General features: G+C 40.9%; 1 protein-coding gene across 5 annotated transcripts in view; it reads right to left on the minus strand.

Annotated features, from left to right (window-relative positions):
• NUP93 (nucleoporin 93) overlaps window positions 1–17,743 on the minus strand; it is a 104,463-nt gene that overhangs the window by 27,160 nt on the left and 59,560 nt on the right. For all 5 annotated transcript variants that reach the window (XR_014237464.1, XM_082366960.1, XM_082366959.1 and 2 more), the window contains 2 exons: window positions 12,269–12,331; window positions 6,140–6,268 (listed from right to left, as the gene is read on the minus strand). Coding sequence is in view for 4 of the 5 variants with exons in the window: in XM_082366960.1 (XP_082223086.1) it covers window positions 6,140–6,268; window positions 12,269–12,331 (192 nt within the window). In the remaining variant the exon portion in view is untranslated. The remainder of the gene's footprint in view (window positions 1–6,139; window positions 6,269–12,268; window positions 12,332–17,743) is intronic.

Here is a 17,743-nt window from a genome sequence, read left to right on the forward strand (position 1 = left end):
AAATGAAGGGCCCGTTGAGTTGGGTTCTTTAAACTTCTTTTTGAAAGAGCAGCTGAGCACTTTCTATATTTGAAATCCTACTCAAATTCCAACACATGAAACAAATTAGGAAACTACCAGGGAGCCATAAAATACAGCTTGGAATCATCTAGTCTGGGGTTTTCAAACTCATACTGTCAGTCTATATTTTTACTGTATTCCATCAAATCTAATACACCATCAACTGTAAGGCATCATGTTATTTATGTACCATTAGGAAAGAAAAATGCTGACAAACTATGACACACCACTGAATTTAAGGCGTATCTTGATTTCAGAGATGTTAAAATATAGAAAAGATGTGTAACTGGGAATTGGTGAAATATGGTATTAAGTCAGTGATCAAAATTAGAGACTACATTCAACACACACTGTTCACACACCACATCATTATCTTTAATGATTAACCTACAACTTAGCTTCTCTACTGAGCCTATTGCTTGCTAGGCTGAGCCATTTTCCAGACAATACATTAAAGCACCATCCACTGACTATGTCTAATATCAATACAGCCACGACACACTGAGGCTAGATAAAAATTTACTTTTAAATGTTGCCTAAGATATATCAAGGATTCTCAACGATGCTCAAAGCCCGAAGTGTCATGCAAGGAGCGCAGACTGGGGGTGTTCTTCCCCACAGGCCAGACGCGAGGACTAGGGCATGGGAGTTCTTAGCCAGCGGTCTCTTTCTTGCTTCAAAGCACATCATTTTTTAAAAAATTAATTAATTAATTAATTAATAGCTGTGTTGGGTCTTCATTTCTGTGCAAGGGCTTTCTCTAGTTGTGGCAAGCGGGGGCCACTCTTCATCGCGGTGCGCGGGCCTCTCACTATCGCAGCCTCTCTTGTTGTGGAGCACAGGCTCCAGACACGCAGGCTCAGTAATTGTGGCGCACGGGCCCAGTTGCTCCGCGGCATGTGGGATCTTCCCAAACCAGGGCTCGAACCCGTGTCCCCTGCATTGGCAGGCAGATTCTCAACCACTGCGCCACCAGGGAAGCCCAAAGCACATCATTTTTATTCAGACTACAACCTGGAAAGTTAATAACAATCTTTCGATTCCTACCTTTCTTTAAAAATTATACCTTTTTCTTCAATGATATCCTAAGGAAATTAGCTTCCCAAATTGAATTTATGCTACTGAAGCATCATTTCCCTTATTAAAACTTGCCAGTAATAGACATTACTAATGTGTTGTTGCTCTTCTGTTATTGGAAGGCTTGAGGGAAAAATGTTTCAGGAACCACCATCTCCTAGTTTATTTTTGCTTAAAAATAAAAGCCTCAAGCCTCTCTTTATATTAAATTAGCTAAATTTGGACATTTTCCTTCAAATATAAGGTCAGCTCAAAATGACTGGAAGCCTCTTTCCTAGCTAATGACTCTCTGGATTCCAACAACCTTATTCTTGACAATAAAGTGCCGAGGAAAGAATGGTTTAGATGGCAAGTCATACTTTAATTATTTCTTCTACTTATGTCCTGAGATTTTTTTTCACTCCTAGTGACTCTGTAAGTCAAGGGACACTTAAAAGGGGAAAGATCCATATTAAAATGATAAAAATGAACTTAATAGTGTGTAGCTTACCAAATACCAGCCACCACCATAAACAGTGCTGCGATATGTTGAGTGTGCACTCTATACCAGCTCTGGGCCAGGTGCCTTACACACGTTCTACGTTCCTTCCAACGGTTCTTCAAGAGAGGCCTTTTACAATGAGGATGAGAACAGGAGGCTCCCGGGAGAGGCCCGGGAACTTAGGCCTGCCGAATTCCAAAGCCTGTCTCAGGCCTTCACACTCTGTGGTTTCTTACAAAGAGGGTAGAGAAGGTGCCTGCCCAAATGGAGATAATACCACCTTTCCATCATTTTGAAGAACATTAAATGGAAAAAACCTGTAAAAACACATGGTTCTTCCACATATCCACCAGAATGGTTGAACTGAAAAAGATAAAAAATACCAAGTGTGGCAAAGATATGGAACAAAGAGAATTCTCATAGTGCTGGTGGGAGGGTACACTAAGACACCGTTTTGGAACAGTGCTGAACATATGTGTACCTTCTGCCCCAGCAATTGCCTGCTTAGATGTGCCCAATGGATGTGCAAACGTATGTTCACCAAAAGACAGGTACAAGAATGCTCTCAATAGCACTCTTTATAAAAGCTAAGAATTGGTAACTATCCAAATGTCCATCAACATCAGAATGGATAAACAGACTGCAGTCATACTATTCGGCCATGAGAATGAATAGCCTTCAACTACATGTAACAATATACAGAATGTTAAGCAAAAGAAGCCAGAAACAAGAGTACATACCATATGACTCCATTTACACAGAGTTTAAAAACAGGCAAAATTAATCTATGACATCAGAAATTAGGACAGTGTTTCTCTTGGTGGTGGTGGTGAGGGGTGGTGAATGAAAAGGCACAGAACGGGGGATGCTGGGGTGCCGACAATGTTGTTTCTTCATCTGGGTGTGTTCCCTTTTGGTAATTCATTGAGCTGTATACTTAAAAAGTGCACACTTTTCTGTATATATGCTATACTTCAGGAAAAAAGTTCAAAACAGCAACAAACAACAAAACCTACAAGGTTCCAGAAATGGCAATTCCCTGGATTATCTGAAGAAACATCTGCATCATTTGCCAGCTTTTTCAGTAAAGCTATCCACTCTGCTAGGTGTCAAAACAGAGGACAGCAAAAGTATCAATAACTCCCTTCCAAGAGGGAGGACTCGAGGTCAAGAAAGCAGAGTCTACTAAATAGACTAGTCTATTTTTAAGACAAGAGCAATCAAGAAAGAATATCTCATTAGCAGCTTATAATTACTTCCAAATCCCAATACAGACTACAACCTATTAACACAATTTTAAAAACTGAAGTTTATAAAACCATGAGCTGTTCTACTTATTTGCCCAGACTCACAAGAAATTAAGAAACATTAGGCTGGCCAAGGATTTTATACATTAGCTCTTTTTTCCCAAAGACTCTACTCCTCTTTGAAATCTTTGAGTCTAAGAAATGTGTAACAGGGTCTTTAATGAGTAATTTCCTAAGATAAATGACTTTAGCATCTATTTATTTTGGGGGCTTATTTAATAGAAAAACTGGGTTTTAAATCAGGAGCCAATTTGTAGATACAGGATGTTTGAAGTTATCCTGCAGGCATGACACACTGCCAAGCTACCCTCCTTTGACCCAGACTTCAACACAACGATGGTCTAGAAGCCAACAGTCCTGGATCTCACCAGCATATTACACATCTCTCTGAGCCTCAGTTGTCCTATCTCCCATGAGAAAAGAATGCTAGCTAGTTAAGAAACAACTTCTGGGGAAAAGATTTATCAGGAAGCACTGGCAATATTACTTGAAATGTCTAATGCTATAATTTTTGTGACATTATAATTTTTAACCTGCACCTCCAAATTATCTGAAATTACTTACTTTAAAACAATAGTAAGGGATGCCCATTTTGGGTCAGGTGCTTTATGTTATCACTAATCTTCCCAATAATCCCATTTCACCAATGAAGACATTAAATGTCTGCAGGGTTAAATAACTTGGATGAGGTCTCAGAACTAGTCAGTGCTGAAGCTAGGATCTGAACCCCAGGGCTGTTCTCTCCCCAACACCAGCGTGGTAAATGTGTGGTTAAGTCACAGCTCCCACCGGCACAAGGGCAGACATCACTAATCAAGCAAGACACTCTTTCCTGCTGATCCCAAGATGCAGCCTCAAATCCCTCTCAGGAAAGATCTCCAGGATAAATAAGTGAAAAAAGCATGATATAGAACAGAGCATATAGTAAAATAACTTTTGTGTAAGAAGGAGGGAAGATAATATATTGCCTTGTATTCATATAAAGAGACTCTAGAAATATTACACAAGAAAGTAATAATAGTGATTACTTCCAGGAGAGGCAAAGCGGGGAGGGAATGAGCTTCTGTGGACAGGGTACTTTAGTTCTTGAGTCATATGAATATATTACCTTTAAAAAAATTAGATTTTAAAGAGGAGAAACCCCTCAACTTAGCACCACCACCAATCAATGAACACTGGCAATTAAAATAAACCCTATTAAACATACCCACTCTAAAATCACACTGTTTCAACATATCCCTAATACTCCGGTTAGCACAAAGTTAGCTAAGGCCAAATGATTTATTCAACAAATATTTCTAGAGCATCTAATATGTTCCAGGGACTCTTCTAGACACTGGAGATATGAGTAAACATAACAAACAAAAATCCTTACCTTCATGGAGCTTACATTCTACTGTGAGAAACAGATAGTAAGCAATATAAAGACATATACATATACAATGGTTTAAAGTGAAGAAGTGCTAAAAAGAAAAATATAGCAAGAAAAGGGGATATAGAAAGTGCTGAATGGGGAAAGGCTGGTTTGGATTTCAGATATCAAGGCCCTGGAAGGCCTCACTGCGATGGCACTGGGTAATATTTGAAGAAAGTGAGGGAGACAGCCATGCAGTTACTTGGGGGAAGAGCCTTCTAGGCACAAGCAACAGGAAGCCCAGAGGACCTGAGGCAGGAGCAAGCCTACCCGGTTCGTTCCAGGAACCTGCAATGAGCTTGTCTGGCTGGCGCAACAAGAGCAACAGGGAGAGCAGAATAACTTGAGCTGGGAGAGGCAACAAGACCAGGTCAGGTAGGGACTTAGAGGTCATGGTAAAGACTCTGGCTTTCACTCCAAACGAGATGGGTGTCACTGGAGGATCCTGAACAGAGGAGTGACACGATCTAGCCTGTGTCTTAATAGCGTCACTCTGGCTGTTGTGTTGAAAAGACTGTACAAGGGCAAAAGCAGGGAGACCAGTGGGGTTGACAACCTCTAAGATGGCTCCCAACAATCCCCACTTCCTGGGATCCGAGCCCTCGTTTAATCCTCTCTCCTTGAGCATAGGCTGAATTTAGTGACTTACCTTGATCAAAGTAAAGCGACAGGATATTACTTTCAAGATGAAGTCACGGAAAGACGGTGGTTTCTGTCTTGGGGGCCCTTTAGCTCTTCCTTGGATCCCTCACTCTTGCTCCAGGGGAAGCAAACTACCATGCTGTGAGCAACACAAGAGAGACCCACATGACAAGGAACTGACGTCCCTAGCCAAGAGCCAGAGAGGACCTGAGGCTTGCCAAGAGGCACGTGAGTGAGCCTGGGAGTGGATCCTCCCCGAGTTTAGCCCTGCAATGAGTGTTGCCTCAGCCAACATCTTGACCGCAGCCTCAAGAGACCCTGAACTATTTCTGGTAAACGCAGCTAAGCTAAATGATTGTTTCCAGCCACTACGGTTTGGAGTGATTGGTTACATAGCAATAGATAACGGAACTAACCAGTTAGGAGGTTAGTCCAATAATGTGAACAAGAGATGATGGTGACTTGGTCCAGAGTGCTAACAGCAGAGGTGGTAAAAAGTGGTTGGATTCTGGGTATATTCTGAGAGTAGGGTTAAGTGGATTTGCCAACATGTGAGAGAGTCTAGGTGAGAGAAGGGGAGGACAAAAATGAATTTAAGGTGTTTGATCTGAGCAAGTGAAAAACTGCAACTGCCCTTTATAAAGATGATAAACTCTGTGAGAAAAGAAGGTTGATGCCAGGAGGGAGTTAAGGGCAGTGGCTACCATGACTCAATTCTAAACATGTTTCGCTTGATGGCTCTGAGATATCTGAGTACAGCCAAGAAGGCCACTAGAAAAATGAGTCTGGGGGTGTTTGGAGCTGTGATGTAAATTTAAGTCTTCAAGTACATAGATGGTATTTAATACCACAAGCCCAGATGAGATCAACGGGGCAGTGACTGAGGAAGAAACAAGAACAGGTCAAGGACTGAGCCCTGGGACACACAAACACCTAGGGGTCAAGGAATTTGAGGAAAATTCAGCAAAAGAGGCTGAGCAGAAGCAGCCAGACACGTTGGAGGAAATCCAGGCAAATGTGGGCGTCTGGAAGGCAATGAAGAGAGGGCTTCAAGGGGGAGACAGTGATCAACCGTGCCAGGACTGTCAGTAGTCAAGCAGACAAGCATTCTCTGACCTCCGAGTTTTCATCGTGGTTTACCTTCTGGACTCAACCTACCTCGCTTTCTTGAGTAAAGTCAAGGGCATCTTCTCCCGATGCCAGCAGGGTGTGGAGAATCCGCTGTTTCACTTGCTCCCACTCAACCAGCATTGACTCTCGATGGTACTCCTCAGCCATGCCAAAGGTCTGTTGGAGAGGAGCAGAGAGAGACGACCCAAATGAGAAGACAAAGAACATGGTTTCCCTTGAAGCGCATCAGAAATTCAAAGCCCTCCAGATCTGCCATCTTTCCATGAGTGGAGCAAAAGCAATCTATTTTAAATTATCCTTTAAGAATTTACTGACAACTGTTTGCAACATGCCCTATTTCATCAAGTCTAACACGTTAAATGTTTTTTTAATTGTGACAAAATTCACTTAACAATAAAACTTACCATGTTAACCCTTTTTAAGTGTACAGTTCAGTGGTATTAAGTTCATTCACACGGCTGTGCAAACGTCACCACCATACATCTCCAGAACTCTTTTCATCATGCAAAAATGAAATTCTGCACCCATTAAACAATAACTTCATTCCCACCTTCCCCCAGTCACAGGTAACCACCATTCTACTTCTGTCTCTATGATTTTGACCACTTCTAGGTACCTCATGGAAGTGCAATCATACAGTATTTGTCTTCTTATGTCTGGCTTATTTCACTTAGCAAAATGTCCTCAAGATTCATCCATGTTATAGCATATGCAGTCTCGTTCCTTTTTAAGGCTGAATAATACTCCACTGTATGTACACACCACATTTTGTTTATCCATTCATCTATCCATGGACACTTGAGTTGCTTCCAATTTTTGGTAATTGTGAATCGTGCTACTGTGAACATGGGTGTACAAGTATCTCTTCAAATTCCTGCTTTCAATTCTTTGGGATACATACCCAGAAATGGAATTGCTGGATCAGATGGTCATCCTATGTTTAACTTTTTGAGCGATTGCATAATGTTTCCAAAGAGGCTGTACCATTTTTCATTCTCATCAACAGTGCACAAAGGTTCCAATTTCTCTACATCCTCTCCAATACTCACTATTTTCTGGGTTTTTTTGATTGTAGCCATGCTAATGGGTGTGAGGTAATAACTTATGGTTTTGATTTGCATTTCTCTAATGAGTAGTGATGTTGAACATCTTTTCATGTGCTTATTAAGATAAATATCATCTTAAAACCTCTGAAATTAGGCTACATATTACAATTCATAGCATGTCAAAAGCTTAAATTGAAGTACTTTTTCTTCGTAGTACATAAAATAAGGATGGATTATAAAGTCAATGGTATCTTAAGATTTAACGAGCCTCTAAGATAAGACAAAAAGTAAGATTCTCCCAGTGTCTATTTTTTTAAGAAACAGTAATATTTTCATAGGAGGAAGCAAATCAGTAAAAGAAAAAACAGAGCCTTTTGCAATTAGGTTTCCTATCAGTCTTCTCAAAGTCACTACTGAAATGTCTGGCAAACCTCACTTCTATCTGCTGGTGACACTGCAGCTTGCCAAAACAAAGGCACTCACAAGGAAAAGAAAAAAGAGAAAGAAGGAAAACAAAGAAAAGAGGAAGGGGGGCTTCCCTGGTGGCACAGTGGTTAGGAATCTGCCTGCCAATGCAGGGGATATGGGTTCAAGTGCTGATCCGGGACGATCTCCCATGCCTAGGAGCAACTAAGCCTGTGCACCACAACTACTGAGCCTGCACTCTAGAGCCCACGAGCCACAACTACTGAGCCTGCATGCCACAACTACTGAAGCCCATGTGCCTAGAGCCCGTGCTCCACAACAAGAGAAGCCACTGCAGTGAGAAGGCCCGTGCACCGCAACTAAGAGTAACCCCACTCACCACAACTAGAGAAAGCCCACACGCAGCAACGAAGACCCAATGCAGCCAAAAATAAATAAATAAACTAAAACTAAAAAAGAAAAAAAAATCTAGGAGAGTGGTTTAAAGAAAAAAAAAGAAAAGAGGAAGGGAAGAAGGGAGGAAGGGAGAAAACACACACACACACACACACAAAAAAAAACAAGAAAAGAAAAAAAACACCAAAAAACAAAAGCAAAACCAAAACCCCTCTGAGGAGGAGATTAAAGCAACTTAAAGAGACATACTGAATCATAACCATTCTTAGCCTATTATTCTTCAATTGGCAGACCAGGTTTCCCATCAGCTTAAGCCCACTTCTCAAAAAGCCATTTCATTTACAATCAGATTGGCATCTAATTAGGCAGCACCAAGGGAATGAGTATTAGTAATGCCTGCTTTATTTTGGCAATGCAGATAATTTATACTGATAATATTCATATATATGAGCTCTGGGAAACTATCAGAAAAATCATATACTCTTTCTACAAATGGGATGTTTGAGTGTGGACCAATATTTATTAAAATGTGAAAAAGAGAGCCGACACCCACAAAAATGATTAGGAAGAGGGTTGGCACATCTTGCAAATTTGATTTGGTCCATCTATCAATGGATCTCTTTTCTAATATGTATTGTGAAGACAAAAAAAGAAATGACTATCAAAAACTTTAAAAACAGTCTTTCATCTGGTTTTCTTCTCACTGAAGGTCAGGCAGAACAGACCACTCCAAGTAGCCTGGATTGAAAAAAATACCCAGAGAAAAATCATTTTCTCTTGCTACATTAGTGACCTTAAACACGAAAGCTATGCATTTTGAATAGGGAAAAGTATGCTGGAACAGAGAGGTGGGGTAGAGGGGCGGGGAAGAGGTAGTTTCCCTAGAAGCTATCCAGAAATAGTGCACATGTTGAACCACATTTCTTCTAAAACTCTTCCATTTAGTGGGCATCCACCTCCTTAACCTTGAACCTGTCCCAGAAAGGGAAAATAAGAGGGCCATGGGGCAGGTGGACCAGGGCGGGTTGAAATAAGGAGGTGGAGGGCTGGCATACCATACAGCTTTCCAAACCTGCAGTAGGAAGTGAGGCACTGACTAAGCGCTGCCACTGGCCCAGGACACCACAGTGTCACAAGAATTTTTCTTAAGGGTAAGTCCTCTGGCTGACAAAGAATGGCAGAGCACTAAAGGCAATTGAAGAAAACACAATCTGTCTCAGAGACACTGTTGATGAGGATGGCAGGGGCAGACTTCCAGCATCACATAAGGGTCAGGGCGACAACAGTGGGAATTAACCATCCCCTGTTAATCAAGCTGCCCACCTGTGTGCCAAGAACTCCTGCTTCAAGAACACAGGAAATACTCTGAAAACTGGCAGCTTTCTGGGCTCAAATCCTCAGATGTATCTGAGAAATATGCCAGGCTACTCATTTAGAAACAGCTCCACAACCTGAACAAACAGCACTGTCGTTCCATTCATCATTAGTGTGATAAGGAGCTTCAAATAAAAATAAATGGCCCAACATTAAAATTCTCTTCCCTTCACCATGCCACCCCCAGCTTATCTTAATTACATTAGAGATAATGGAACATCCAATTTGTGGGCTAATCAGGGATGATCAGCCACCCATCTGCCCTCTTCCAGCCTATTCCCTTTAGACCCACATCTGAACCACCAGATTAGGTGCAAAGAAGAACGTCAACTAGAGGAGCTAATGAGAGAGAATCAACAGAGCTACTCAAAAGAGCTAAGAACTAAGAGAAAAGGAGGACAGTGAGGGTCTGAGACAAGGTGAGAGACAGGAATAGCAGGGATAAGGAAAGACAAACCACAGAAAATGACAAAGCAGTGAAGAAACTATTATAAATTAAATCCGGGGACTTCCCTGGTGGTGCAGTGGTTAAGACTCTGTGCTCCCAATTCAGGGGGCCCCGGTTCGATCCCTGGTCAGGGAACTAGATCCCACAGGCATGCTGCAACTAAGAGTTCGCATACCACAACTAAGACCCAGTGCAACCAAAAAAAAAAAAAAAAAAAAAAAAAAGATTGTCATTGCCAAGACAGGCAGACCTCAGATATATTAAAAAAAAAAAAAAAATTAAATCCGATCTTTCAAGTTATGTGGGGAAATATATCTCTTTGAACATAGTTAGGAAAGGAAGGCAGGGAAAGAACTGGGCAACTGAATTAAGAACAGGTGGGGAGCACTCGAACCCCATTTTCATAAAGGGAAGAGGGCAACCTGCTTTGACTTCACACCCACTTATTATTGAGCTGTTGCTGGCGTTTAGAAACTCTACATATGTTCTGATAATGTTGTTCTGTTTTTGCTGGGATGCACCAAATGGGAAAAGATAGGACACATTTGTGGTTTTGTAGCTTGTTTTCTTGGCATTTCAGCAGGATATTGGCAAGTTATTCAAACGTGAAATTACCACCAATAATGCCAAAAAGCTGCTCACCTTTTTGTTTGAAAATGATTCTTGTTCAGCAGCAGCCTCTGGTGTCCAGACAGGTGAAAGGTTTCCCCCCCCAGGGCCAGCTCCCAACACCGGAACATCTCCCTCACAAACACATATGCACACATTTTGCACTGTGGTATGTCACTTAAATGTTTTGGCTGGCTGCACATTTAGTCTCAGTATGGCACAACGTTCAGAGACTGCCAATTTCAGAAACACATTCCGCAGGGTAAATGGATTAATAAGGCTCGGTGGCATTCGACAATCCTAATTTAATTTCATCGGTCCTTTACAGCAGGAGAATCAATGTTGGTGAGTAACTCACTCCAAGTGTGAACCAAAAAAAACCTTAAAAAAAATATTTTCAAATCTGGATCAAGTGAATTTCTCTATTTCTAGGAATAAGTACTATTGCCAAAAATATAATTAATTAAATTTTAGGGAATTTTACTCTGATAATTAAACATATCAGTCATTTAAATAATGTCTCTGAAACATATTCTTATAAATTAGAGCTGGCAAGCCCCCCTGCTGCCCTATCTCACTCATATCAGCACTACTTAGGCACTTCCACCTGTATGAAATATTTTAATAAAGCACACTGAGAAGCAGCATTTTTTTTTTTTTTTACTTTCTTATTTTTTGAACCACATAAATAATACACAAATACATTTCACTTGATCTAAGGCTTACATAAGTAAACAGCAAAACAGAGATTCCCTTCACCCCTACTCCCTTGCAGAGACAGCTACTGCTTCCAGACTAATGGGAACCCTCCAGCCTCCTTCCTGGGAAAAGCTGCATTTTTAGAACCAACTCCACATGATCGCTAACCTTCCTCCTCCCTTCCCAAAAGACCCCGGGGGCCTGAAAATCTTACTCCGTAATGGAATGTTTTGGAAAGGTTTTGATCTTTTAATCCTTGTCAAACAGATGAAGATAACTCACGTTAGTAAAGTAAATGATCTTTGACTATCTTGAGGGAATGCTTGTTGCGAAATATTGCTGCACATATAATGGCTGTTCTGGCTGACTTATTTACTATCCTCTCGAATATCAAGATGTTTTTTGTTTGTTTGTTTCAAAGAGCTTGGAGAAATTGTTAATTTAAAAGCTGGTGTAGAGGGGTTTCCCTGGTGGCGCAGTGGTTGAGAATCTGCCTGCCAATGCAGGGGACACAGGTTCGAGCCCTGGTCTGGGAAAATCCCACATGCCACGGAGCAACTGGGCCCGTGAGCCACAACTACTAAGCCTGTGCGTCTGGAGCCTGTGCTCCGCAACAAGAGAGGCCACGATAGTGAGAGGCCCGCGCACCGCGATGAAGAGTGGCCCCCGCTCGCTGCAACTAGAGAAAGCCCTCGCACAGAAACGAAGACCCAACACAGCCAAAAATAAATAAATAAATAAATAAATTTATTAAAAAAAAAAGAAAAGGTGGTGTAGAAAGTCAAATTGTGTGATAAAAGGAAAAGAAATTGAGGAAAATTATCAATATCATAACTGCTTTTCTGAACTGCTGATTCAGTAGAAACCAAAATACCATTTATACTGTAACAGTGAAACTGAAGAATTGTCTGGCCCTTCCATTTTAAGATTAACTTAATAATTAACTGACCAGCCCAGTGTTTCAGATGCAGTCACTAAATACACGTAGAGTTACGACCATTGTATTTTCCTCAAAAATAGTTCCTGTAGAACTCCCTCTGGTGAACTATCAAGAGAGCTGGGCCTGGAACACAGAATCCAGCTTCTAGAACCTCCACGCCCCAGTATACACTGCTGCCCTCACAACAGTATACATATACATTTGGGTTCATTTCTCACCCTCTTCCGGGACTCTTCGATGGCAGACAGCAGGGCATTGTCCTTTTCATTCTTTAGGAAGCCCTAGGAAGGAGGAGAGAAATGACACAATTTAGGTTAAAATTAACAAAATTAACCTTCAAATAATCAAAAGCACACTGTAGGAAAAAGAAGAAAAACACCCATAAGGATACCTGCTACCCTGCCTACCTTCACCCTCACAAAACTCTCTCAACTTGAATATGGCCCATATTATAGATACAGCTTTGGCTATGCAGCCAGTCACAGTGCCTGTAACTGTTCCTCGGTCTATATTTCTCTGTTGTTTTCAGTTAATTCTTCAATTTCTTCCTAACATTGAGGAAGGTATCAGCCATCCCTTTGTTTGGGTGTTTTTCACTTGTTCGTCAATGGCTGGGATACCTGAAAAATCATTTATTTATGCTTTTCTTCTGGGGTTGTGCTACATGCACTCCCTATTTCAGGCCTGATGACACCTGCTGCTTATTTAATACTGGTGGGGTGAAGAGGAACTGGCCCACAAGGCTGGCTTAATACACACAGGGTTAAAAATGTCTGCAAAATGCAACTTCATGATAACACAACAGATCTAGTTTTACATCATGGTTCCCCCATTTACTACTTGCATGGGTGACGATTTTAGACAAGTCACCCAGATTCTCTAAACCTTAGTTTATTCATATGTAAAATGAATATTAAATGAGACAATGTAATCAAGTGCTTGGCCCAAGGCTCAATACATGTAGCTCTAGCATTAGGACTGATTAGATCTAGATCTGTTGGCGACATTAAAGAAAGATGCCCAGGGTGACTTCCTAGTTGCTATTCATTGTCCTCATTGCTCAACCTGAGATCCTGGGGAGGAGGGCAAGGGACAGATGCAGACAGAGTGGGCTTCCATGCCGATGCCTTGCCCTTCACACAGGGGTGAAGCTTTTTCCCCACAGCCTGGGATGTGGGGGCCAAGCAGGAACAAGGAAGATGATCCATTAACTATTAAGTAGAGGTCAAACTCTTGGTTGTAATATGAAAGATTCTGAGTCACCCTATAGATTAGCTCCACCTACACTATGGAATGCAAGGTACCTGCGTGTCAAGCACACTATGGGTGTATTTATACATGTCCCAAATCATCTGTTTTTTCAGAATCATGTTTTTGTTTTAGGAACTCTTTGGGGGAATATAATACAAAGTAGAATTAACCTCAAGTTTTTAAAGTGACATGCTAAATTTTAAAACATCTGACAGTTTTCTTGAAAATTTACTGTCATGGTTAATTGATTAATTTATTGATCACTTATTTATATTTCAACAATTGTAACATTTTAGCATATTTTGTTCAAACAGTTGCAGATATAAGGCTGTGATTCTTAAAACAAAACAAAACAAAACAGGGGTAGGGGGCTGGATAAGAGTGGGGACATATATTTAAATAAAATATCACTAATCTTCACAGGATTCTCCATATCTGTTGTCACATCCCAACCTGGGCAGTGCACTGGAATGGACAGAGACAATGGCCAGCAGCTCGGGGAACAGTTCCCTCATCGGCTCCTCCAGGGCAGTCCCTGAGGCAGCTCTCAGGCAGCTCTGAGGACACGACACAGAGGCTGCTCCCAACACCTCTACTGATATTCGGTGGTGGGGGGCGGGGGTGGAGGGGAGCATCGGCCACTTGCTTCTAATATAATGCCCTCAATAAACCAGAGCACATGAAGCTAGGACCCCACATAATCCATTCAGACGGGGGCAGCTTCTCATCACGTGTCCGTTTCTGGCCATTGCAAGGGAGCCAGACACAAAATGATGGGAAGGATTTTAATGGACCTTGTTCATACCCTTCACAGCAAATGATTACATCAAGTCAACAAATCTTTATTATGATTTCCCTTTTTCTGAGCGGGTCTTCAATGGCTAAAGCTAAAGGCTTTAGTGCCACAGTTTATAAACAAAGCTATAGAACTATTATCTTCGACTGCTGTTCCTGAACAAAGGGCATAGATTGTGCTTTGTTGCACCTTTTCATGGCTGCTGCTGATGGTCAGAGTGGTGGTGATAACCACTTCCTGACAAGGCCTGGTCTCATTTTTTTCTTTTTGGCTGGGGTGGCAGGGAGTGTGCCAAGTGCCCCACCCCCTCTCTGGGCTTCTCTGCTCGTCCCAGTAACCAGCTCATCCCATTCTTTTAACTGCATCCGTGTCTGCGTATAACCCATATACACATACACACAATTCAAACACAAATGCAAAGCAATAATCAGACACATTTGTTTAAAAGCAACATAATATTCTGTAAGAAACACAATTCCAAATTTCTAAGAAATGAAATTTCAAGTAGTGGTTAAGAAAGAAAAAGAAGAAAAAAAGGCATTGCTTTGGGGGCAGATTACTCTCTTCTTTATAAACCTACCTTCCAAAAATCTCACTTAATAAATTAAATGAAGCATTTGTGCATGAGAATAAAAGTACAGACATCACCTACATATGAACAAAGACCATGAGCCACTATGCACCTCTACAACTGGGCTTTCTCTATAGCACAAACCAAGCCCACAAAACATACAGATTTTGAATTTTAATTTTTCATCCTTTATTCCTTCTTTCATCATTTATTCCTTATGTAACCTATGTAAAAGAGTCCCCTCCTATCATATTTTATTTTTAAAAACAACGTATTAGTGACCTATCTTTTGAAAAGAATCTTAAATAATATTGTCAGAATAGTGCTGGGATCCGTGTGCCATCTAGTGGCAGTTAGTTTCTTGTAAAGAATATATACCTTAAGGAAGAATAACAAATTAAAGAACTAATAAGTTGGGCAAGAAAATACCTGCCTCAGCCCAAGTTTCCCACGGATCTCTTCCACTTCCCTTTTCATGTGTGTGTTTCCTTTCCTTCCAGCTCCTCCTGTGAGGCACCTCTCAGGCTCCTCATCTCAGAGATATATTTTTATAGTTTATCAGAAAATGGGTTTTCTATAGAGGTGAGCTGCGGTGTGAACAGTGTACTAGGAGGTGCCCTCACTCATTGGGTGGGGCTCCCTGCCACACTGAAGACTCCTGGTCAAAGCGAAGGCCCAACAGCTCACTTCCTACTTGGAGATGCCACCCATCTAACAGACCCTCAGAGACCCTCATCATTAATATCTCCTCTTTTTGCCAACAAGTGCTCCCACCCAGCCCTTCTACTAATACCCCCTCTTTCTGCCAACACAGTCTCCCACCCAGCCCTTCTACTGCTGGCCCACTCAATAAAGAACATTCCATAAACATCTGCAGGCCTGCTAAGTAAGATAACTACTCCTGACTTACCATCTGTATACTGCTCCTCTCTGCCAGAGTCCTGGAAACAGACACTCTTCTAACTGACTCCTTGAATGGGTTTTGGTTTCAAGCTTTCTGTAACATATAATAGCTCCCATTCAAGAAGCAATTAAGGGCCAGACATTGCTCCAAGCAATTCAAAGACATTATTGCTAATCTTTTAACAATATGAAAGAGTAGACATGATCACTCCATTCTCCTCCCTCCCCCGCCAATCCCATTTTACAGGTAAGAAACAGATTTCAGCATTCAACTAACATGACAAGGGTTTCCGACCAGGAAGAGGCAGAGGCAGAATTCAAACACAGCTCTAACTCTCAAAAGACCAACTGAAGAAAAAAAAAAGACCAACTGTTTCTGAAATACTTAGGGAATAGTAAACTTCTAAATTTAGAAAATAAAGATAAATTTCCTTTTATCTCTAAAGGGATGGGAGTCCAGGAGGGGAGCAAAATATCCTTAAATTTGTTTTCTTCATCAGTTATTAGTTCCCCTTTATAGATGATGAAGTTGAAGGCTCAGAGAATACTAATTCTTATATCAGTACTAGTAAGAGCTAACACTTATATGGATATGGTGATTACTTTGTGCTAAGTGTGTTACACATATTTGGTTCACTGGTTTACTTTTAACCCAATGCTAAACTGTCTCTCAATAGTACTTAACTGGATGATCCTTTAAAGTATGTTCTTAATATAGGTTTAAAAGTTGAAAGGGCTGTGTGAGATGGTTTCCAGAGCTTCTATCAACTCTAAAACACTGTGGTTTCATATTAAGATCACCTGGTTCGTAAGTAGCCAAGTTCAGACTTAGAATCCAAATTTTCTGACCCCTTTTCTACCTTTTTCCACTCTACCATGCAAGTCAAGATGAGCTAGACAGCTATTTTACGCTTGCATATTTATTCCTTTCCTCCCCTACTTCACATAGTTAGGTGAGGAATGAAACAAGTTTGGGGCATTTCTTTAGAATGGTGTTTTTCAAAACATGCGCCAGAACCCATAATTGGGTTATGAAATCAACCAGCATTTTTTAAATGAAATAAAATGTAATAGAGATATGTGGTATGGGTAAGTACTGTTTTGTGAAACTTTCTTTCAATTATATATACTTATTTGTATGTATGAAGTGGGTCATGGTGTTAAATGTATTTCTTACTATGGATCACAGACAAAAAAGCTGGAGAAATCACTGTTCTAGCCTGCCAACTCTATAGTGTTCCAAAATATTATTATTATTTATTGCTGTGGAACAATAAACACTGTACACCTGCACAAGCAATATCTCCAGCCACACGTTCCATCTTTAACAGAGCAAGTGGGCTGCCTTGCAATGTATGCTGTCTGAGAACAACCCAGAATGTAACTGCAAGGTAAGCCAAGTCTCCGATCAAAACTGTAGTCACATCTCAGGGACCTGGCAGCCAAACTGGCTTTTAAGTGGCTCGGGTTGAGAAAGACAAGTATGAAAAACTGCCTTATTTTAATCACCACGAAGACTCTGGGTTTCAGAATATAAATGACTGTAGAAAAAGTGAGTGGGCAAAGGATGTTTGTTTTTGTCAAATGGCCAAATTCTCTTCACTTATTTGCTTTCCAAAAGTGAAAGCTGTAAGAAAGAAGGGTCTCTGTGAGAAAAATTTTAGTATCCACTTTAGCTAGGAAAGTACGATGGCAAAAAAGAGCCTGCATTGATTCTTTCACAGTTCTTTGCTTTCCACCAACAACAAATAAGTGATTTATTGAACAGTTATGTAAACGGTTTGAATTGAAGCACACACAGATTTCCTAACCATTAAAAAATAAAACAAAAAAGATAAAATAGTCTAAGTTGGCCCCACAAAACAAAAGCCATATTTTACATGGCCCTCAAAACACAAAAGACCATTCTAGGTCTCTTCCCCTTCAACAGACCAACTGGCGATCAACCCTGTCAAAATGTAAAGTGAGGCAGCCATAGCAGGCCTGACTTTCTATCAGAAGGTATCTGACGAGACAAAAACACATGGTGAGTGCTATAAAAAATCTTGTCTCTTCTCTCATTTAATACATAAAATATATACAAATTTATAGGAAGTCAATAACCAACATTCCAAATCCAAGTAACATTAACACAAGTAAGCAGTGACCGTAGTTAATGGTCACTGTGGTTGG

Source organism: Balaenoptera borealis, assembly GCF_965194805.1.
Source record: "Balaenoptera borealis genome assembly, chromosome: 19".
NCBI classification, from domain to species: domain Eukaryota; kingdom Metazoa; phylum Chordata; class Mammalia; order Artiodactyla; family Balaenopteridae; genus Balaenoptera; species Balaenoptera borealis.